Genomic DNA, 16,960 nt, shown 5'->3' with positions numbered 1-16,960 from the left:
ATGAAATTAGCAACTTTTTTCAACACGTGGAGCCTCATGCATACTGCCAGGAACGGGCACTGGCATGGAGCGTGTACTTCCCGCTGTACGATTGACACTACTTTAGGCCCCACATATATGTAGGTCCATAGGTTGATCCCCAAATTTGAGACGTTTTTTTTTTTTGTCTAGAAAGATCGACTTACTGTGATAATCCTTCCCGGTCAAGAGTAGAGAACAACATGCTACTCAAGGACATACAACACATTTACCCGCCCAGTCATGCGTGCCTTTTACCTACCCATGCGGTGGTGCCCTCAAGTAAACATCACACTTATACGTGGCAATATACGGTACTTTGTCTGCTCTGTTTTTCTGGTTGTTTCCATGTAGTTTCACAATCATTGGTGTTTAAGAATCGCACCAAGATTGAAAAATAATGGGAATAGCAGTGTGACAGGTTGTGCATGTTGAACTGACATTAGAAAAAAAACTGTACTCATATCCTGGGAATCTACTCACCCTCACATCCTTCGGACGTACACCTCGTCTTTCATGTGGATATACAAAAGCGGATACTCTCTGTACGTCAGGCAAGTGTATGGATACAGATATCCGAAATCAGACTGTGTTTGTACGTCCGACGAACATCCGACCTCGACAAAAGACGTTCGGACCTAGCTCGTACGTCTGACGGATATCTGTGGTGGATATCTTGTGTGGTTCGTAAAGGACCCGGCTGGACTGACTGGACGAACGGGTGTTCCCCACGTGTGTTGCAGGTATCGCAGTACACCTTTGCCATGTGCAGCTTCAGGGAAAAGACCTCAGTGCCCACTGAACTTCTGCAGCTGGATGGCTACACAGTCGACTACACAGAGGCACTCACAGGTGGGGGTGGAGGCTCACCAGCCTGCCTGGAGGGTTGCTTGGCTCTCATTCTTTGCGCACAGTAAAAAAGAGAGCTTTGGAAGCTTCAGTACTGTGGAATCTCAGTGGTACGAATCTGACAGGGTTGCGAAAAATGTGTGTATCATCTAAAAAAACAAACTAATTCCGCATGAAGAAGCACGAGAAGTATATCGTGCAGATCTGTTTATGGCTGACGGCATTTAATTACGGCGGCACACTGCTACTTGGCGCTCGTGGAGCATACCAAACAGTTAATGGTCATGACGTCAACAAAGTGTGGGCATTGCCTAGGGAGCACTTGAGGGTGTGTCGTGGCCCACACATTCTTATCGTTCATAGTCCGCGAAAGTGTTCGGTACAGCAGAAATTCTGTGCATTGTACACAATGCACTACACTTACGGAATTTTGCAGATTCATATCGACAATGAGTGTATCATCGAGATTGTATTGTATTCACATTCATACGGTTGGTATGCGTGGTTTGTTTCTCCTGAACAAGCCTTGAGAACATTGCTGTAGGAATGGCCATGTTATAAAGGACACTAGCATTCTGTCAGTCTTAATTTTAAGCTCATACATTCCTGTAGTGGTTAAATATACTTTAAAGCATGTTTTCTTTCCAAATGCCTTGCTTGGCGTAAAGCCTGTGCTCAGTCAACTTCTGCACTCACTTTCTGCCTCTCTGTCTACTCATCCCTGATCATTCATAAGCACTAGAAAAAATAGAAGCACTAGCCGCCACATGAAATTCCTCCTTGACGAAAGAGGATACTGTTTTTAAAGCTTTTCTCTTTACTTAAACAAGAAGCTAATCGCCAGACAAAATTATATTCGCAAGAATTTTGATGCCTCTGGCTTTGGATATAGCGAAACATTAAAAAAGCTCACTTCTTTTCCTGTTGTGTTTGGTCAGTAGAGTAATGCAGGGTGCAGCGGGCTGTGGCCCACTGTTGCCAACTGCTCTTTTGTTCAAAGCTGTATTCTGCCGTAGTCAGAATTTTGGCCCCAAATTTCTCCTTAGGGAGAAATGCAGTTTCTTGGTCGTGAGGCACTTTCCTTGTAATAATGAAGTAGCCTTGTAAAAGCATGCCACCTTGACAACGTTCTTAACGCAAGCATGTGTGTTGCATGTGTCGCGCGTTGTTTCTGCCTGCGCAGACCTCGAGGGCGGTCGCTTCTTCTTCAACGCGGTGAAGGAGGGCGACAGCGTGGCCTTTGCGAGCGAGGACGAGAATGAGTGCCATCTGTGGGTGATGGCCATGTACCGGGCGACGGGCCAGTCACACAAGCCCACCCCCCTCGTGCAGCCCCTGGCCAGCAAAAACTCCACCATCTCCCGCATGCAGGGAGGCAAGTCTCCTTCTTCTCCCTCTCTCTGTCGCTTCTCTCCCTCTCGGGGATGGGTTTCCCTGTCTAACACAGTTCAACAACTCCCCCTGCTTGCTGCCTAACACATGCTGTTTGCAGGGCTGAAATTGCGGATAAGCTCATCAAGTGGGCATGTCCAAACGGACGTGGCTTAAGCTGGGCATATTCTTGTACTGCAAAGCTCCTACAGCTTTCTTCTAAATCAGGCACGGCTGCCTGTTTGTCTGTTTGTGCTCTCAAAGGATTTAGTGTAAATTGTTGATATTTGTAGCATGAGTTTTGTAATATTCGCTTTCTTAGGTCAGTTATCAGTGCAGTGGCATGTGCACTGTGCCAGCTCTGAGCAAATGTACTTGCAGAGATTCCTGCTAAACTCTGGAGGCAAGCAGAAAAGAAAAAAGCGAATTTTCCCTGCAGCAGAGTGCACTGCCATTGTAAAGCTCCCTCATGCATTTGCACGAAAATGTGCGAAAGCTTCCTTGTTGGTGCAGGGAAGGCAGGTGCCACTATCGCGCTTTCCGGCACAAGACTCAGAGATCCGACTTGGTCAGATCTCGGCATTGCGCACGCATCATGTGCCAGGCATTCCAGCCGATAAAATGGTGACTTGGGGCTCAAACAGTGGACAAGAGCCAAATTTTCAATCGATATTGGTGACTTGGGGTTCAAGCAGTTGACAAGAGCCAAATTTTCAATCGATAGAATCGGGTCTTGGGGCTGAAGCAGTTGACGAGAGCCAAATTTTCAGCCGATAGAATGGTGACTTGGGGCTGAAGCAGTTGACAAAAGCCAAATTTTCAACCGATAAAATGGTGACTTGGGGCTCAAGCACTTGATGAGAGCCAAATTTTCAGCCGACATGTGGCAACATGCGTTTTCATGGCGCAAAAATCTGACGCGGCCAGGTATCAATGCCATGTTCGTGTCACTTGCGGGGATGAAAAGGAGCTTTGTGCAGCTGCTCATGGAGTTAGAGCAGCTGTGCTGCTAAAGGAGTGAGATGAGAGAGAAAAAAATACGGTCTTATGACTTTAGAGCCTGTACTGCACAGCTGTAGCCAGCTCAGCACCTTCTACTGAACATGCATTATACTGTAATGACTTGTTTTTGATGAAAAAAGTCCCAGTGCATTGTTCACAATGTAAAGTAAGAAAACTCCTTATTTAAGGAGCAAAGGAGCTCTTGAATGGTGTCAGGTGTTTAAAATGCCTGGCATTAGTTGTGTTGCTAAGTGGCCACATAAAAGCCGATGGGGACACTTAATTAAATTACGTCAGGGCTATGCGATAGCTTTAGAATTCTCTGGGTTGCAACTTTGCCCTGAGTCGCAATCAGCAAATTTTATTAGAGACCACAATGCCTGTTTCTTTTTTCTGTCATGAGGCTTCTGTTTATGGTGGTGCAGGTGGAAAGAGGGGAGCAGGGGGAGGGATGGCACATTATGTGACCTTAGGACTTCATGAATGTCTCTGCCAATCCACAAATTTTATGACAGACCAAAAAACTAAGTTTTTTTCATTATGACACTTTACTGCCATCGCATTAAGACCAGGTAGTAAAGATGATGATCTCACTATCAACAGGTCCTGAAAGTATAGTTCGTGTTTTGCAAGTTTTGTTGAAGTATAGCCGTGATGGCATCACTTAAAACTTTGCATTTTTCTTTAGGGAAGCTGAGAAAATGAGGTTATCCTTATGGAATGTCACCCTTGAGCTGTTATAGATTTGCAGGCTGTCGGAAAGAGTTTGAAAACGTAATTTTAACTTCTGTCTGAAATATGTCTGCTTTGGTTGCATGCTGAGCCCAAAATAAAAAAACAGCAATGATGCGCCCCATGCACGTCTGACTTTGCAGACACGGAGCGTGCCCGGAAGCACGGGATGGATGAGTTCATCTCGGCTGACCCAAACCGCTTCGACCACCACATGCTGTTCCGCATGCTGCAGACACTAACCCTCGACTATCGGCTGGCCGACCCTTACTGCTCCCTGGTTGGCACTCTTTGCTACTAACACTCACTGCCTGTGTCATATGTGCTGTCTCACCACATAACCCACTTGTTCCTCTCTGTTTCTTCATTGTGTCGCTTTCTCTCCGAGAGCAACTAACCCTGGTGTCGGGAGGTGTTGCATCTGCAGTAGCGAACACTTTAGATAAGGCCTGCGCAAAGCTGAAGACACACATCCTTGTGTCCTCTTTGGAGGGGAACGTGAACACGACAATACTGCATCACACAGCAGCTTCAGAGTCATGCTGGACTTGTACAGGATTGATGAGACTTGGAGTTGCGTCAATGAGTACCATGGTGGATCACCTTCTGAACACGGCTTCCTCTTTGTCTGTGTTGCTGTCTCTGCTTCTGGCATCGGGTGCGAGCCTTACTAGCTGAGCAGCAATTGCAGCAAAACCTCGTTATTTCCAGCTCAAGTGGCCGGTAAAAATACAGTGGAACCTCGATTATACGATGTTCAGGGGACCGCGCGAAACCGTCGTATAATCCGGGTGTCGTATAATCGAAAATCATGCATAATATTTTTTAATTCATCGTCATCATTTTTTTTTTTTTTTTCGGAACACAAATGCAGCACATTTTGCCGGCAGAGGGCTAGTCTTCAACAAACAAGATAAAATGGCCGTTGAGGCTGCCGTGAGCAGCGGGGAGCGGCTCGCGCGGTTTTCTTGATAGGTGGAAAGATTAAGGCGCACCAGTTATCGACTGGCTAAAGTGTGCCTACCGTATTTACTCGATTCTAAGCACCCCCTTTTTTTCACGATCGCGATGCCCAAAGTGAGAGGGGTGCTTAGATTCGAAAAATCTCAACTGACCCCAGTTCCAGTAAATGCTTTACTGCATGCACAGTGTCAGCAGTGTCGCAGCAGAACTCCTTCGTGGCCTCTTTCACGATTGGACGTGGTAGCGGCGGTGCTTCATCAAAGTGGCGTTGTGCCGAACAGTGTGTCATGGGCACGCATTTTCAGCGCGCAGCAACAATGAAAGAACGGAGACGGAAGCGAGGCAAACATGCGTCAGCACCAGAACGGCACGACACCTTTTAGAAAGCGGTTGAAAAGACCGGTGATGTCCCGCCAGCGTCTGGAACTCTGCAGAACTGTGATCGGCTGGCTGGCTGATGCGTGGCCTGGCCGCCGTTGCTGTGTAGCCTGAGTGTAGCTGAGGAAAGTGAAACCGAAACTATGCAGGTGCGCTATTTTTCAGTGGCAGGGCCCTCCAAATGTTGTCAGTGCTGCCATCGGGCACACATCAGAGGTGCACGAGCTGCCCTGCACCGTGCAGTTCAGGCTTGTGGAGGCAATTATGGAGGATCGCTTGCTGTGCCAGTTATACCGCAGCACAGTTCTTCGTTTGGAGCCAGTCCAGATTAAATGGTATGGCCCAGCTGCTTCCGAATTAGTGAGTGTTGGGGTCCCTTCCGGCATTCCGAATCACTGAAATTTTCAGCTTTAACGGGGCTCAAATTAACAAGGTTTTGCTGCACAGTGAAAAGGGCTCAGATATAGGAAGAACACCTGACCACATATGTGCTGCTTACTAGCTGAACATTTCAAATATCTTGAAGCGTACACTTCAAGAAATGCACAGATATGAAGACGGTTTTATGAAGAGAGAGAGGCATGGAGATTAGCCACCTATATGTGCCTATTTAGCCATTGGGCTTCAGGGCACGAGGGATAAAAGAACAGAAAAGATGGAAGAAGAGAGAGCAGCACAGATCATGCACATGGACTCTAGAAATAGGACCTCGGGCTTATTGGCCTAAGGTATTGAAGCAGCAGCCAAAAGGTTTTTTTAGTCTGCATAGACTTCAGTAAAAAAATGTGTGTGTTCACAGGGTTTCACTCGTTCACTTGCATTGAGCTTGCTGTATCTGGACAGGGTGCCTCATTAAAGGGACACTGAGGAGAAATTGAAGTTGGCTTGTATCGACAGAATACCAGCTCCTGATTACAAAAACGCCCCTCGTACTGACAACAAAGCTCATGTAACGTAGAAAAGAGCAAGAACCAAAATACAGGTGTTGCCGCCACAGGCCAAACTCTCAAGTGCAAGCGTGATGATGTCATAGGGCAAAACAGTGTTGCTAGTTCTTACACTAGAACCAATGGCTCTAGAGACACTGGGACACGAGGAACCACGAACCACTGAGGCGCAGCCAATGCATGCGCAAATCTCCTTGACGTCGCCAGATGGCGCCACGTACCCGGCAGCTGCGCGCGCGCCTGCAGCATAGGGGCCAATCAGCGCCTGCTCACCGGCGGTAGGCGGGCTCCCGGTATTACGCTAACGGTAACAAGGTACATGGTATGCTAAAGGTGTCTATTTGCGAGAACTTCGTTAACGACTTCGAGAATGGGATCCATCGTAACGCTGGCAAAACGCCGGCGCAAACATAACGGAAGCAACTTTAGCGAGGGCCGCAATAGCTGATAGATGCCGTCAACGTGCGGCCGGCAGTAGCTTTCTTTTCGGCTGCTGCTAGGCCGCACTGCTGGCCGCCAGAAATCACGGAGTCTGCGTTACGTCATGTGCACGTCATGTTTCACGTCACTTAGTCCTGTGTCGTCATAAGAGAATCACAAGTTTGAATCAGAGCGGCGGGAAAAACTTTTTCAACTTCGAATCCAAATTTCTTGGAAATAAATGCATCTTTTGCTGCTGGCCAAGTGGCAACAAAGCCATGAAATGCCGAACTATCGGATTTTTCTTTAAAAAAAATATTAATACAGCTCTCCTCACTGTCCCTTTAACATGTATTGTTACAAAAGCAAGAGATACGCACGTGATGCTATTCTTGTGGATAGAAGATATCAATGTTGTCTCAAATTTGAGCTGGCTGGAATGACTAAAAAGTCACCATGCCACGAGGGGGCTCCAGTCATGGAAGAGTGTAGAAGTATCTGTTATTGCTTTTTGCCTCTCTCTTGTGTCTTAATTCTTTGCGCCTTGCTGATGCTCGGAAGCGGGCGGAGTGGGTGAGAGAACAAACGCGGGTTAATGACATCCTAGTTGAAATCAAGAGGAAGAAGTGGGCTTGGGCAGGGCTTGTAATGCGAAGGCAAGATAATTGCTGGTCCTTAAGGGCAATGGAGTGGATTCCAAGAGAAGGCAAGCATAGCAGGGGGTGGCAGAAATGGGCGAATGAGGTTAAGAAATTTGCGGGGATACGGTGGCCGCAACTGGCGAAGGACAGGGTTAATTGGATAGACATGGGAGAGGCCTTTGCCCTGCAGTGGGCATAGCCAGGCTGATGATGATGATGATGCTCTGTGATGGGGAAGGCAGACTATCTGGAATTTCTTCCTCCTTACGGAAATGGGCCTAGTCACGACATCCGTAGCCATTCTTGATTCAATTCATGCAGCAACCCATTATTTCATTCCTTGATGGGCTTCTGCCCCCCCCCCCCCCCCAGGGCCTGATTGTTGGCTGAGACTGTGTTGTTCTGTGCAGGGTTGGTTCAGCCCCGGGCAGGTGTTTGTCCTGGATGAATACGCTGCACGCTACTGCGTGCGCAGCTGCTTCCGTCACCTGTGCTACCTGCAGGACCTGCTCACCCGCGCCGAGAAGGGCCTCATGATCGACCCCACCCTCATCCACTACAGCTTCGCCTTCTGCTCCTCGCACGTCCACGGCAACAGGTGCGTCTCCACTCCCCTCCTCCTCTTCCTCTGGGTGCACATCGCGTTGCCCTCTCCACCCACGTTCGGCTCGTGCGAAGGCCTGGCTGCATTGGTGGCTGGTTTCTGGTTGCGGCCATTGGGCTTCTACTTCCTTGTTCAATCTTGGTCGCAGTCTCCGTGCTGAACTGCGCTTGAAGAGTGTCATACTGTCATTCGTTGCACCCCCTCCCCTGTGTAAAGTTAACCCGCCTTTCTTTCCTCCCCCAAGTTCAATACACGCTTGCGCAGCTGCGTGTGCAAGCGCAAAAACCCAGACGACAGCATTGATGAGTATAAGGTGCAGCTGTGAGGCGCATGCTGTGCAGGGCAGTTTGCACGCTGTGGGTGATCGTTTCAACATGTGCTACTGTTTTTGTAAACAAGGCTGAATTTAGAAAAGAGGTTTTTCTTAACGCTGCCTGCCTTCAGGCTGCCATTGAGGCTATGTGATCGATCTGTCATTGGCTTATGCAAGCTTGCACAACCCCGTTTGCTTTCTTCCGGCAGAGGGAACTAAAAAAATACAACTATTGCTTGGGACCTAAATGAGGTTTATAGTGAAAATTAAATTAAAATGATTCCAAACCCAGCTCCGATCAGCGCAAGGACTGCTTTGCTGGGAGGTTAGACTTTGAAGTTACTGCTGTTTGAAAATCTTGTGGATTCATTTTGCTGTTGTCCACAGATAACTTGATGACACGAAAAATTGGCACTGTGCAACCACAGATGGTACGAGGGTCATAAGAGTGACGGCATTGTTCAGGCTGATCTCCCTGTCTAATCGAAAGCGCCTGTTGGCCACTCCATTGGGAGTTCGCGAGTGGACCTGGCGGTTGTCAACGCAGCCATGCCTTCATACGCCACCCTACCCCTCCCCCCCCACTCCTTTTCTCTTTGGGTGCATGGTCCGCTGTGGCCAGTGGTGTTGTTTTGTGAGCCCACACTGTGCCTGGGTGTCTGGACCCCGCCCGAGCCGGGCCTCTTTTTGCTGCCACCAACCTTCTCCCGTCCGGTTTTTTGTGGACGCCTCTTTTGCAAAGCTGAGCTGCAGCACACATCTCGCACCTTCTGTCGGCCCCTCTCTTATCGGCCCCCTCCCGTGTCTCCTCGTCTTTTCTTTTTTCCCGTGCCGGTGCTCATGTTCTGCCATCCATCCGTCCCTTCTATGGCATCTGCCTCTGCGCGAGTCCTTCTTAGAGCCAGCTGGGCTGTGGTAAGAAAAGAAACCGGGGAACAGGTTCTTTCCCGCCGTAAGGTACCGACAGTAGTCGAGGGTTGGGGCTTACGGTGAAACTTCCTCGCACTGACGCAGCTCGTCTCGTCAATGCCAGTTGGGACAGGTCAGGACGGAGCCGTAGGAGCAGCTACCGTCCTTGGTTTCCTCTATTGTTTGGAAAGAGAAGCCCTCTCAGAAGAGAGCAGAGAAATGAATCAAGATTCAGTGCCAACGTTTTTCATGGTGGGCTCATAACAGTTGAGCACGAAAACCGTGTTCAGAGCATTCTTAAGATTTTTCGTAACGGATGGTTTTGTGCACTTTTTCACTGTCACATGGAGTCAAGTGTATGAACTAGTGGAACCTTTAGAACCGTGGTCCAGCATGCATTCTGTTGATGCGTAGGCCAGGTTTGTGCTACAGGCGTGCAGTTTTTGCTGCAGGAACACATCCGCCACATTGAGGCATTTCATTAGTTCTTGAACTCGGCCGTACTAATGCCGCGCATTTCGTAGCTGCGGGTAGTTGAGCCTCCATCTTGGATAGGGTGGCATTTTTCTCGCTTTTGTTCCTCACGTGAGTGCAGTTTAATCGGGAATGGCTTAGTCACTCCTTTTGTGCAGAGTACGAATGTGAGCCAAGGAAAAAAAAGAAGTAAAAATAAAAATTGCCCTGCCCGCACTGCCTAGGCCACATATGGAAGTACAGTAGAGCGCAGCGCATTTTATCACTGCTGGGATGCCTCAATCTGTACCCTGAAACTTATTGCTGAGTGCATAGGTTATCAATAATGCCTGCCGCATTGACAGACAGGTTAAGGACTTCTAGTGGGTGCGGTGGCAGTCGTGGTTGCAAGCCAAACAGATCTCAGCATTGGCGCACAATTCTGCAGTTGGGGCATGCCTGTAAAAACGAAGTCTATGCGGCAATTTTCCGTTAAGCCTTTCGGCACTGTTGCTGAAAAGCAGTTTCCATGTTGCTTAATAGCGCAACCAACTGAAGATTAACTGCATCCTTGCAGTGAGCAAGCAGCTGGTTCAAGTAGCGTCTTGAGCCTGGAAGGCTGCCTTGTGCATAGTTTCCACGCGCATGTTAGGTCAGGCTGATGAGCTGTGTTGCGCGGGCTGCTCATGCGGAAGATAGTCGGAGCTCCTTTGCTCGAGGATGTTTTCGACATAAACATGAAGGCGACTGGAAGCGTAGTGCTCTGCATTGCGGCCCCGAAGCCCTGCTTTCTTGGGAAAAATGAGTTTACAACAACTGCAGCGGAAGCGAGGGCCAGCCACTGACCACTTGAGGAGTTGTAGCTGAATGCTTGAGACTTTGAAACCTGGCACCAAGGTGTCATCAGGAGACGGCATTGACCACAGAGTGCTTGTTGCATAAAAGTAGAGACCTTTCCTTTTTGTGTTCTGCACACCTCTGCCACGATCAACTGCAAATGGGCGAGACTTCATTGCAAGCTTACCATTGAGGGGTACCGTCATGCTGGCGAGCTCAGCAGTCATCTGGCATTCCTTGGACAGGTCATGTTTAAGACGACTGAAATTCGAACGAGGTGACAGGGGCCGTTTCACCGTAAGCCCTTCTTCAGTAGCAGGCTTTTCCGATAGGACAGTATGTGATGTGTGCCAAGGTTTCGCCGCGTCTAGCGGGATCGTTGCACAAGGCAGGTTTTGTGCTAAGCTGTCTCGGGTCACCTGGGTCACGTACATCCTGAACGTTGAGCGAGACGGTGAGTGCAAACCAAGTCAGACCTGGGCTGCTGCTACTGCTGCTGCTGCTGCTAGTGGAGGTGTGCCAGGCTGCTGCCATTGTGTAGCCCAGTGTCATGTTTTCTTTTTTTCTTTTGTTTCCGTAGCTGCATTCCAGTAGATGTCTGCTTCTCTTTTCCGTTGTAGAGGTAGTGGTCGTAGGGTTGAGCTGGCCCCCCCCTTGTCACCCGCTCTCTGCTTGGTGGAGCCTCGTCACTAGTTTCATCTCATCGAGTCTGTGGTGCTTAGCTCTGGTGGCAGCTTTTTTTCACTTTTTTTTTTGTCTCTGCTAGTCCAGCAGACGTACATCCTCTGCAGGGCTCTCAAAAAAGTGCCTTCTGTAGTTCTCGTTGCGTTTCCTAACTCTGAAAAGGCAAAATGGGTGGCAGCGGTTGCCTAATGCCACCGATTAAGTGACTTTCATTCGCATGCCATAATTGCCTCTGGTGATTTTGGTGGATGCACAGATCATTATTACAACAATGCTGCCTCAGTAAACGTGCTGCGTTAAAGTCTTGCAGTGAAAGTGAATGAGTCTCATGAAAAATTGATTAGGTAAGATACAGTGAGGCACCACATGCATGTGTCAGGTGTACCTAGTGCTGTGTTCCTTAAAAATATTAGTAGTAGCAGCTTTTTAGGAATAGAAGACCTGCCGTGGTGCAGAGCACAATCCTGGGCCCTTTTCTTCTGAATTGTCAGCCACACGGATTGTCTTGTGCCATAAGTGAGAGCATAAACCCCACTTGTCATAGCCAGAGTTAAGAGAGTTTTTCTGAGAGTCTTCGTAATGTGCATTTCTGTCCAGTGGCCAAATTGAGAATTAATTGTACGGAGCGTTTAGAACTTGGCTTCACCGAATTTGGTTCCTTCGCATTGTGACATTGAGGACGGTTTGTTTTTGAGCTCCCTTCATATTATTTGGTGCAGGTCCCCAACTCAGTAGAGTTCCTGCTTATTAGGAACAGCGAAAAGTCTCAGGCTTGTCGATCATTGAAACAAGTTCCACTTTTTTTCCGGCCGCTTATGCGCGCGAAGCGTTGTCTGTAGGTCACGAAGGCTGGCCACGAATCTCAGTCGCATCAGGAGAAAAGGGCCCAGCAGGTGTTTCCGCTCGATCCGATTGGCAGAGTGTGCATGCCACCATGTAGTGCCGTGCGCGTGAATCCGAAGAGCGCGACGACTGATGTTGGCTTCACGTTGTTGCCGGTGTAAAGTATCGCCCCGCCAGCCGGCCTGGTCGTTACAGACGTGAGGTACGTTTCTCCTCCGCCATCGTTGTCACCCCCCTTGCACCTGCTGCCTTCCCCCCCCCGTTGCCTGGCATGCCCCTGTTGCCTCCGTGCATGTCGTTCGCGTCTCTGTTCCACAGACGTGCTGCACTGGCTTTGATTTTTTTGGGGCAGGCTCAGCAGACCTGCATGCTTCTTATCTTCTGGCTCCTGCGGGCAGCATGGTCCTCTAATTAACCCTTTAACCACCATTCCCGAGCTGGTGAAAATCTTTCCCAGCTCAACTGGTTTATGGAACAATTTCCAGTTGGTTCCAGTTGGAGCCAAGTGGAACCAGTTGGTTCCAACTGGAACCAACTGGAAATTGTTCCATAAACCAGTTGAGCTGGGAAAGATTTTCACCAGGTACTCATCATGGAAGATTGTACTAATATTGCCAGTGACAAGTCACACTTGTCCGGCCTGATGTTGTGCTGCTCTCACCGCAAAAGACGAGTTAACAGTCGGCGGTTGTGTTGGTTGCAAATTTCAGCACTAGAGGGCAGTAGTTGTCAAAAGACGAGTTAACAGTTGGCAGTTGCATTGGTTGCAATTTTCAACACTAGAGGGCAGGAGTCATCCATAAAAAAAAGAAAAAAAAGTGCTTCGCATCATTAGCGCACGTTTTAAGCCTGACAACAGTCATTTTGCCAAAAATTGCCAAAAGATTTGGCAATTTTGGTACGTTTTTTGGGAATTAATTTGGCGGTTAAAGGGTTACAGGGACACCGAGGACAGCTCTGTCCAACTTTTGTTTGTAACGAACATGGATTCCGCGGCTTTTCCTGACTGTGTTGACGTTTGTCTGACTGCGAAAGACGCATTTGTTGCCGAGAGAATTGCATTCTAAAATTTTCAAGCCTCTCGAATCAGACTCTTAACGAGTAAGCCGAGAAGGACTCTGTGATGATCACTATTCAGAACTGATTGGTGGTGTAGCCTATGTTCAGGAATCTACATCAGGAAATCAAGTTTTGTGTCGTCGCAGCTTTTCTGCAAAAAATTGTCGGGTGGTGATGGCACCTCGTTTATCAGTCTTTTCTAGCTCATAAAGGGTTCATTCTCAGTTAAAGTAGCCGTTATAACATGGTAATCTATCGACGCAGGCCAACTTCATTGTATCCTCGGTGTCCCTCCGGTCAGTTTCTGCGGACGTTTTCGTAAAAAAAGAGACACTGGTGCCCATCCTGCCCAAGTGGCCACTTGTTTGGCTGTGCTGTCCAGTGGCAGGACAGGTCCACCCAGAAGATGTGTGCAGTGCCTGTGGTTTTAGGTGACGAGTTCTACAGGCTGAATGTATGGACTGTCAAGTTCGGCGTATAATGCAGGCAGTCACTCTGGTTGGCAGATTTGTTCGTGGCAGGCACTCTGAAGTCCGGAAGCTTTTATTTGTATCAAACAAACAATGACGGCGTTTATTTTGCGTGGTGCAAAAAGCATTCAATCCAGGTTTGCTTTACGACGTTGAGAAGCCTCTTTATTAGCTCACTTCACCTGCAGAGCACATTTTCCTAGTAATCGTGCAAGAATTTGTTTTTTGAGGTTAACCGTAATGCACAGCCTGTATGAGTAAGTGTACCTCGCAGTGCCCGTTTCCAGCACAGTGTTGTAAACATCTCACGGGCTCACCAGTGACCGATTATCGAATGCCATGCTGTGGAGGGAAGAGGCATTTCAGAGCTGCAGTGCATTCGCCACAGCTTTCTTTGCCGTTTGCCGCAGGCTGCTGCTGCACGAGTGTGATGCACGAGGCAGCTGTGTATGTAAATTGCATGAGTGAGGGGCTCCTCCGGGCCTTCTCTGCAACCTTGGCCTGCCTTCCATTGCATTCTTTGGGACAGGACACTGGGTTTGGGAAATGTGGGGGGTGGGGGTATAACTCATGTCATTGCTTCGCGTTTTAAGTGGGGCCATTCAATGGCATCTGAAGTCCGAATGTTTGGTGTTGGTGGCACTGCCAAGACTGACTCAATTGGTACATATGTGAAAGCGTTAGTGGCTCACACTCTTTACGTTACATTTCATTTTGTATATTTGTATGGTACAGCCTAGGTTTTCGGTGTGTGAGTAAAGTGCTTTGCCTGGAGTGGCTCATTTTTAGGACCATTTGTTTCAAAGGCCTCCGTTTTCGATGGCTTTTGAGTTGAAGGAAAAAAAAATGGAAGCAATGCAGGTGAGTTCTGACCAAATCGAGGTCTGCAGAAACCGGGGTTCCCCATTCAGGAACTCTGCCTCTGCTGTTGAGCTTTCGGGAGGTGTGTCTTTGTCGGTGCTTGTAGTGCAATTACAACACTGTCGCCACCCTCTTGGGTGGTGTCTTTGAAGGCTCCGGGTGCCCCAAAGTGTTCACTGTTGTGAGCTTGCTTATGACTAATAAAACACTGGTGTGTCATCATCGATTCAAGAAAGGAGGGCAGAGGAGGGGAGGATCCACTCTCGCACCCATCTGCTTCAGGGCACTGGTCCTTGCTGCACATTGTCACCACAGTGGCTGCAACATCCTCCGTGTTTGCGGCAGCACCAGGGCTCTTTTTCCTGTTCACATTAGGAGCTGCTTTGTGCACTGGCTGAAAGTGAAATTGTTGCTTTTTATGCCACGGTACTCGGTGAAAGCATTGTGTGAGATGGGTGTTTGTAGCACTTTTAGCCGTGGGGAATTCCAGTGGCATTCAGAACATGCTGAGGGACCCCTTGTGTCTTGGCTTCTGTCCCTCCCTTGCTTAACGTGTTCTGGAAAAAAAAAAACGTGTTAACAAAAGGCCCTCCCAAAAATGCTCAAATTCAGTTTATGATGACTGACTGCACGGTGAAACAGTCGGCGTAACAAAGTGTGTAAAAGAAAGGTTGATGTTGAGGCATGCATGGATTTACATGTATGTGTGTGTTCGGGGGAACCAAAAAAAAAAGTGCTCCAAGGTGACCAACGGTTTCATAGAATCCACATCAAGAACCCCTGGTGTAATCTGTCGTTTTTTTTTTGTTTTTTTTTGGTGTTAGGCACAGTTTTGTTCAGTGTAGGATTCTTTTTCTGTATAGAAACAGCAGAAGTAAGGTCTGCTGTTGTCTACATGTCCCTGAAAAAGAGAGAAATGACAACATTATTTATGGCGCTGGTCATATTACAGTGCTTGCATTAATGGCATCACTGTGGAGCTGAATGGGTAAAATGATGATTCGATTATAATACAGCTGTATTATCAGTGGACAAGTGGGTCACCTGTGGTAGTGCTGTGTGTTCTGAGCATTCACCCTGATTCCACCTCTGAAGTGCTGCCTGTGTTGCATATCGCTTTGTACAAGACCAAGTGGATGGCATTCTTCTGCTTGGGCGTAGGTGTCACTCAAGGAACTCTTGGCAAGCAAACCATGTGTGGTTCAGAGGATGAAGCCATCAGCAAACATCATGGCAGAAGCCTGTAAAGGGGCCCTGAAACATACGCTTGTGGTGTTTCTTCCTTGCATGCATAATATTGGACATTGCGATGCCTGAACACCCGGAGAGTTTGCCGAAATTGTATTATTTAATGTTTTAGTCTTCTCTAGAAACGCCCGTCTCAAGCCGATAGTGCTGAAACGCAGCATCGATTTTCGGCGGTGGAAATGAGGTGGCAGCCAGATTGGGCTCTGCCTTTCTGATTAGTTGGGCATCCAGTATGAACTTAGTTCACTTATGCTCGGGAAATGTATTATCCAAATTACGATGTCTCTGAATGCTGTAATCTTTTCGCGTGCATCAAAAACTGAGAAGAGGAAGTGAAGGCAAGTGGTAACTGTAATAGGAGCAATGCTAGGGGTGGCACTTTCAATTCCACTTCCGAGCTTTCGGCGAAGTGAGCGCTGTTGTTCAAACCGCACTGAGAAGGCAATGAAAAGCAAAGTTGGCCATCACACCTTGGCCGAAAATGTGAAGAGGAAAGCTAAAGAGGAGGTGAGGTTGGAGGAGAGGGGGGAGTACCTATGTTAGTCATGCTATTTTACCAACAAATAAAAGTCGGGGAGCTTCATTTGTTGAATCAGTTACCCCTGCCCTATCTACAGTGTGTACAGACGCCCATAGACTTAACACGAATGACGGAATGCGTGGCCTGGACTGCCGTCAGCAACATGAAGCGATAGTCATCGGGTGCGAGATAATGCTCCCGGAATGTTTGCGGTGTCTGACGATAGGAGGTGCTAACCGTGGGAGCTTAGCGGGCAATTCCTGGTTGCCGCGATAAGAAAACTGGAAAGAGCGTTGCCGGGGCCGGGGAGGCCGAATCGGTGAGCCATAAACCGCGTAAACGCCTCTGTGACGAGCGCATTGTCCACGCGGCGATCAGGCACAAGTGGAAAAGCAGTAAAAGCGAGCTGCGCACCAGCTATCGTCAGCCACTGCAAACATACCGAGAGCATTGTCTCGCACCAATGAATATCGCTTCGTGGCGCTGATGGCAGTCCAGGCCACGCTTTCCGTCATTCATGTTAAGTCTGTGGGCGGCTGTACATGGAGATGCGATGCCGCCAGAATACACGACTGGAAGCTGCCATATAAGGAAGCAGTTGCATGCAAGCTTTCGCTGTGTGTGTCAGTCAGTCTATGATCTCACAGTGATGACTGTAGTCAGAATTTAAATAGTGGTATTTTTGGGAACGTCCGCTTAATGACAGAGGCTGAATAGGTTATTTGTGAAATGCTTGGGAAAATGGGTCGTGGACCCCACGTCATGGAGACCAAAAGAACTTCAGTCATGGCAGTGTTTGGCCAAGCTAGCCTAGTGTCATTAAAATTGAAATCATTGT

At 48.3% G+C, this 16,960-nt stretch overlaps 1 protein-coding gene across 12 annotated transcripts in view; it reads left to right on the top strand.

Annotated features, from left to right (window-relative positions):
* Positions 1 to 16,960, top strand: part of Cadps (calcium-dependent secretion activator 1) — a 146,348-nt gene that overhangs the window by 44,869 nt on the left and 84,519 nt on the right. For 8 of the 12 annotated variants that reach the window (XM_089553387.1, XM_089553396.1, XM_089553398.1 and 5 more), the window contains 5 exons: positions 762 to 870; positions 2,051 to 2,242; positions 4,116 to 4,252; positions 7,732 to 7,919; positions 12,128 to 12,166. In XM_089553387.1, the coding sequence (XP_089409513.1) occupies positions 762 to 870; positions 2,051 to 2,242; positions 4,116 to 4,252; positions 7,732 to 7,919; positions 12,128 to 12,166 (665 nt within the window). The remainder of the gene's footprint in view (positions 1 to 761; positions 871 to 2,050; positions 2,243 to 4,115; positions 4,253 to 7,731; positions 7,920 to 12,127; positions 12,167 to 16,960) is intronic. The other 4 variants (XM_089553395.1, XM_089553392.1, XM_089553391.1 and 1 more) reach the window with 1 other exon arrangement.

Source organism: Amblyomma mixtum, chromosome 7, assembly GCF_055824585.1.
Source record: "Amblyomma mixtum isolate Tamu chromosome 7, ASM5582458v1, whole genome shotgun sequence".
Classification (NCBI taxonomy): domain Eukaryota; kingdom Metazoa; phylum Arthropoda; class Arachnida; order Ixodida; family Ixodidae; genus Amblyomma; species Amblyomma mixtum.
The sequence above is the reverse complement of the archived record's forward strand: the minus strand, read 5'-3'. Positions and strand labels throughout refer to the sequence as shown.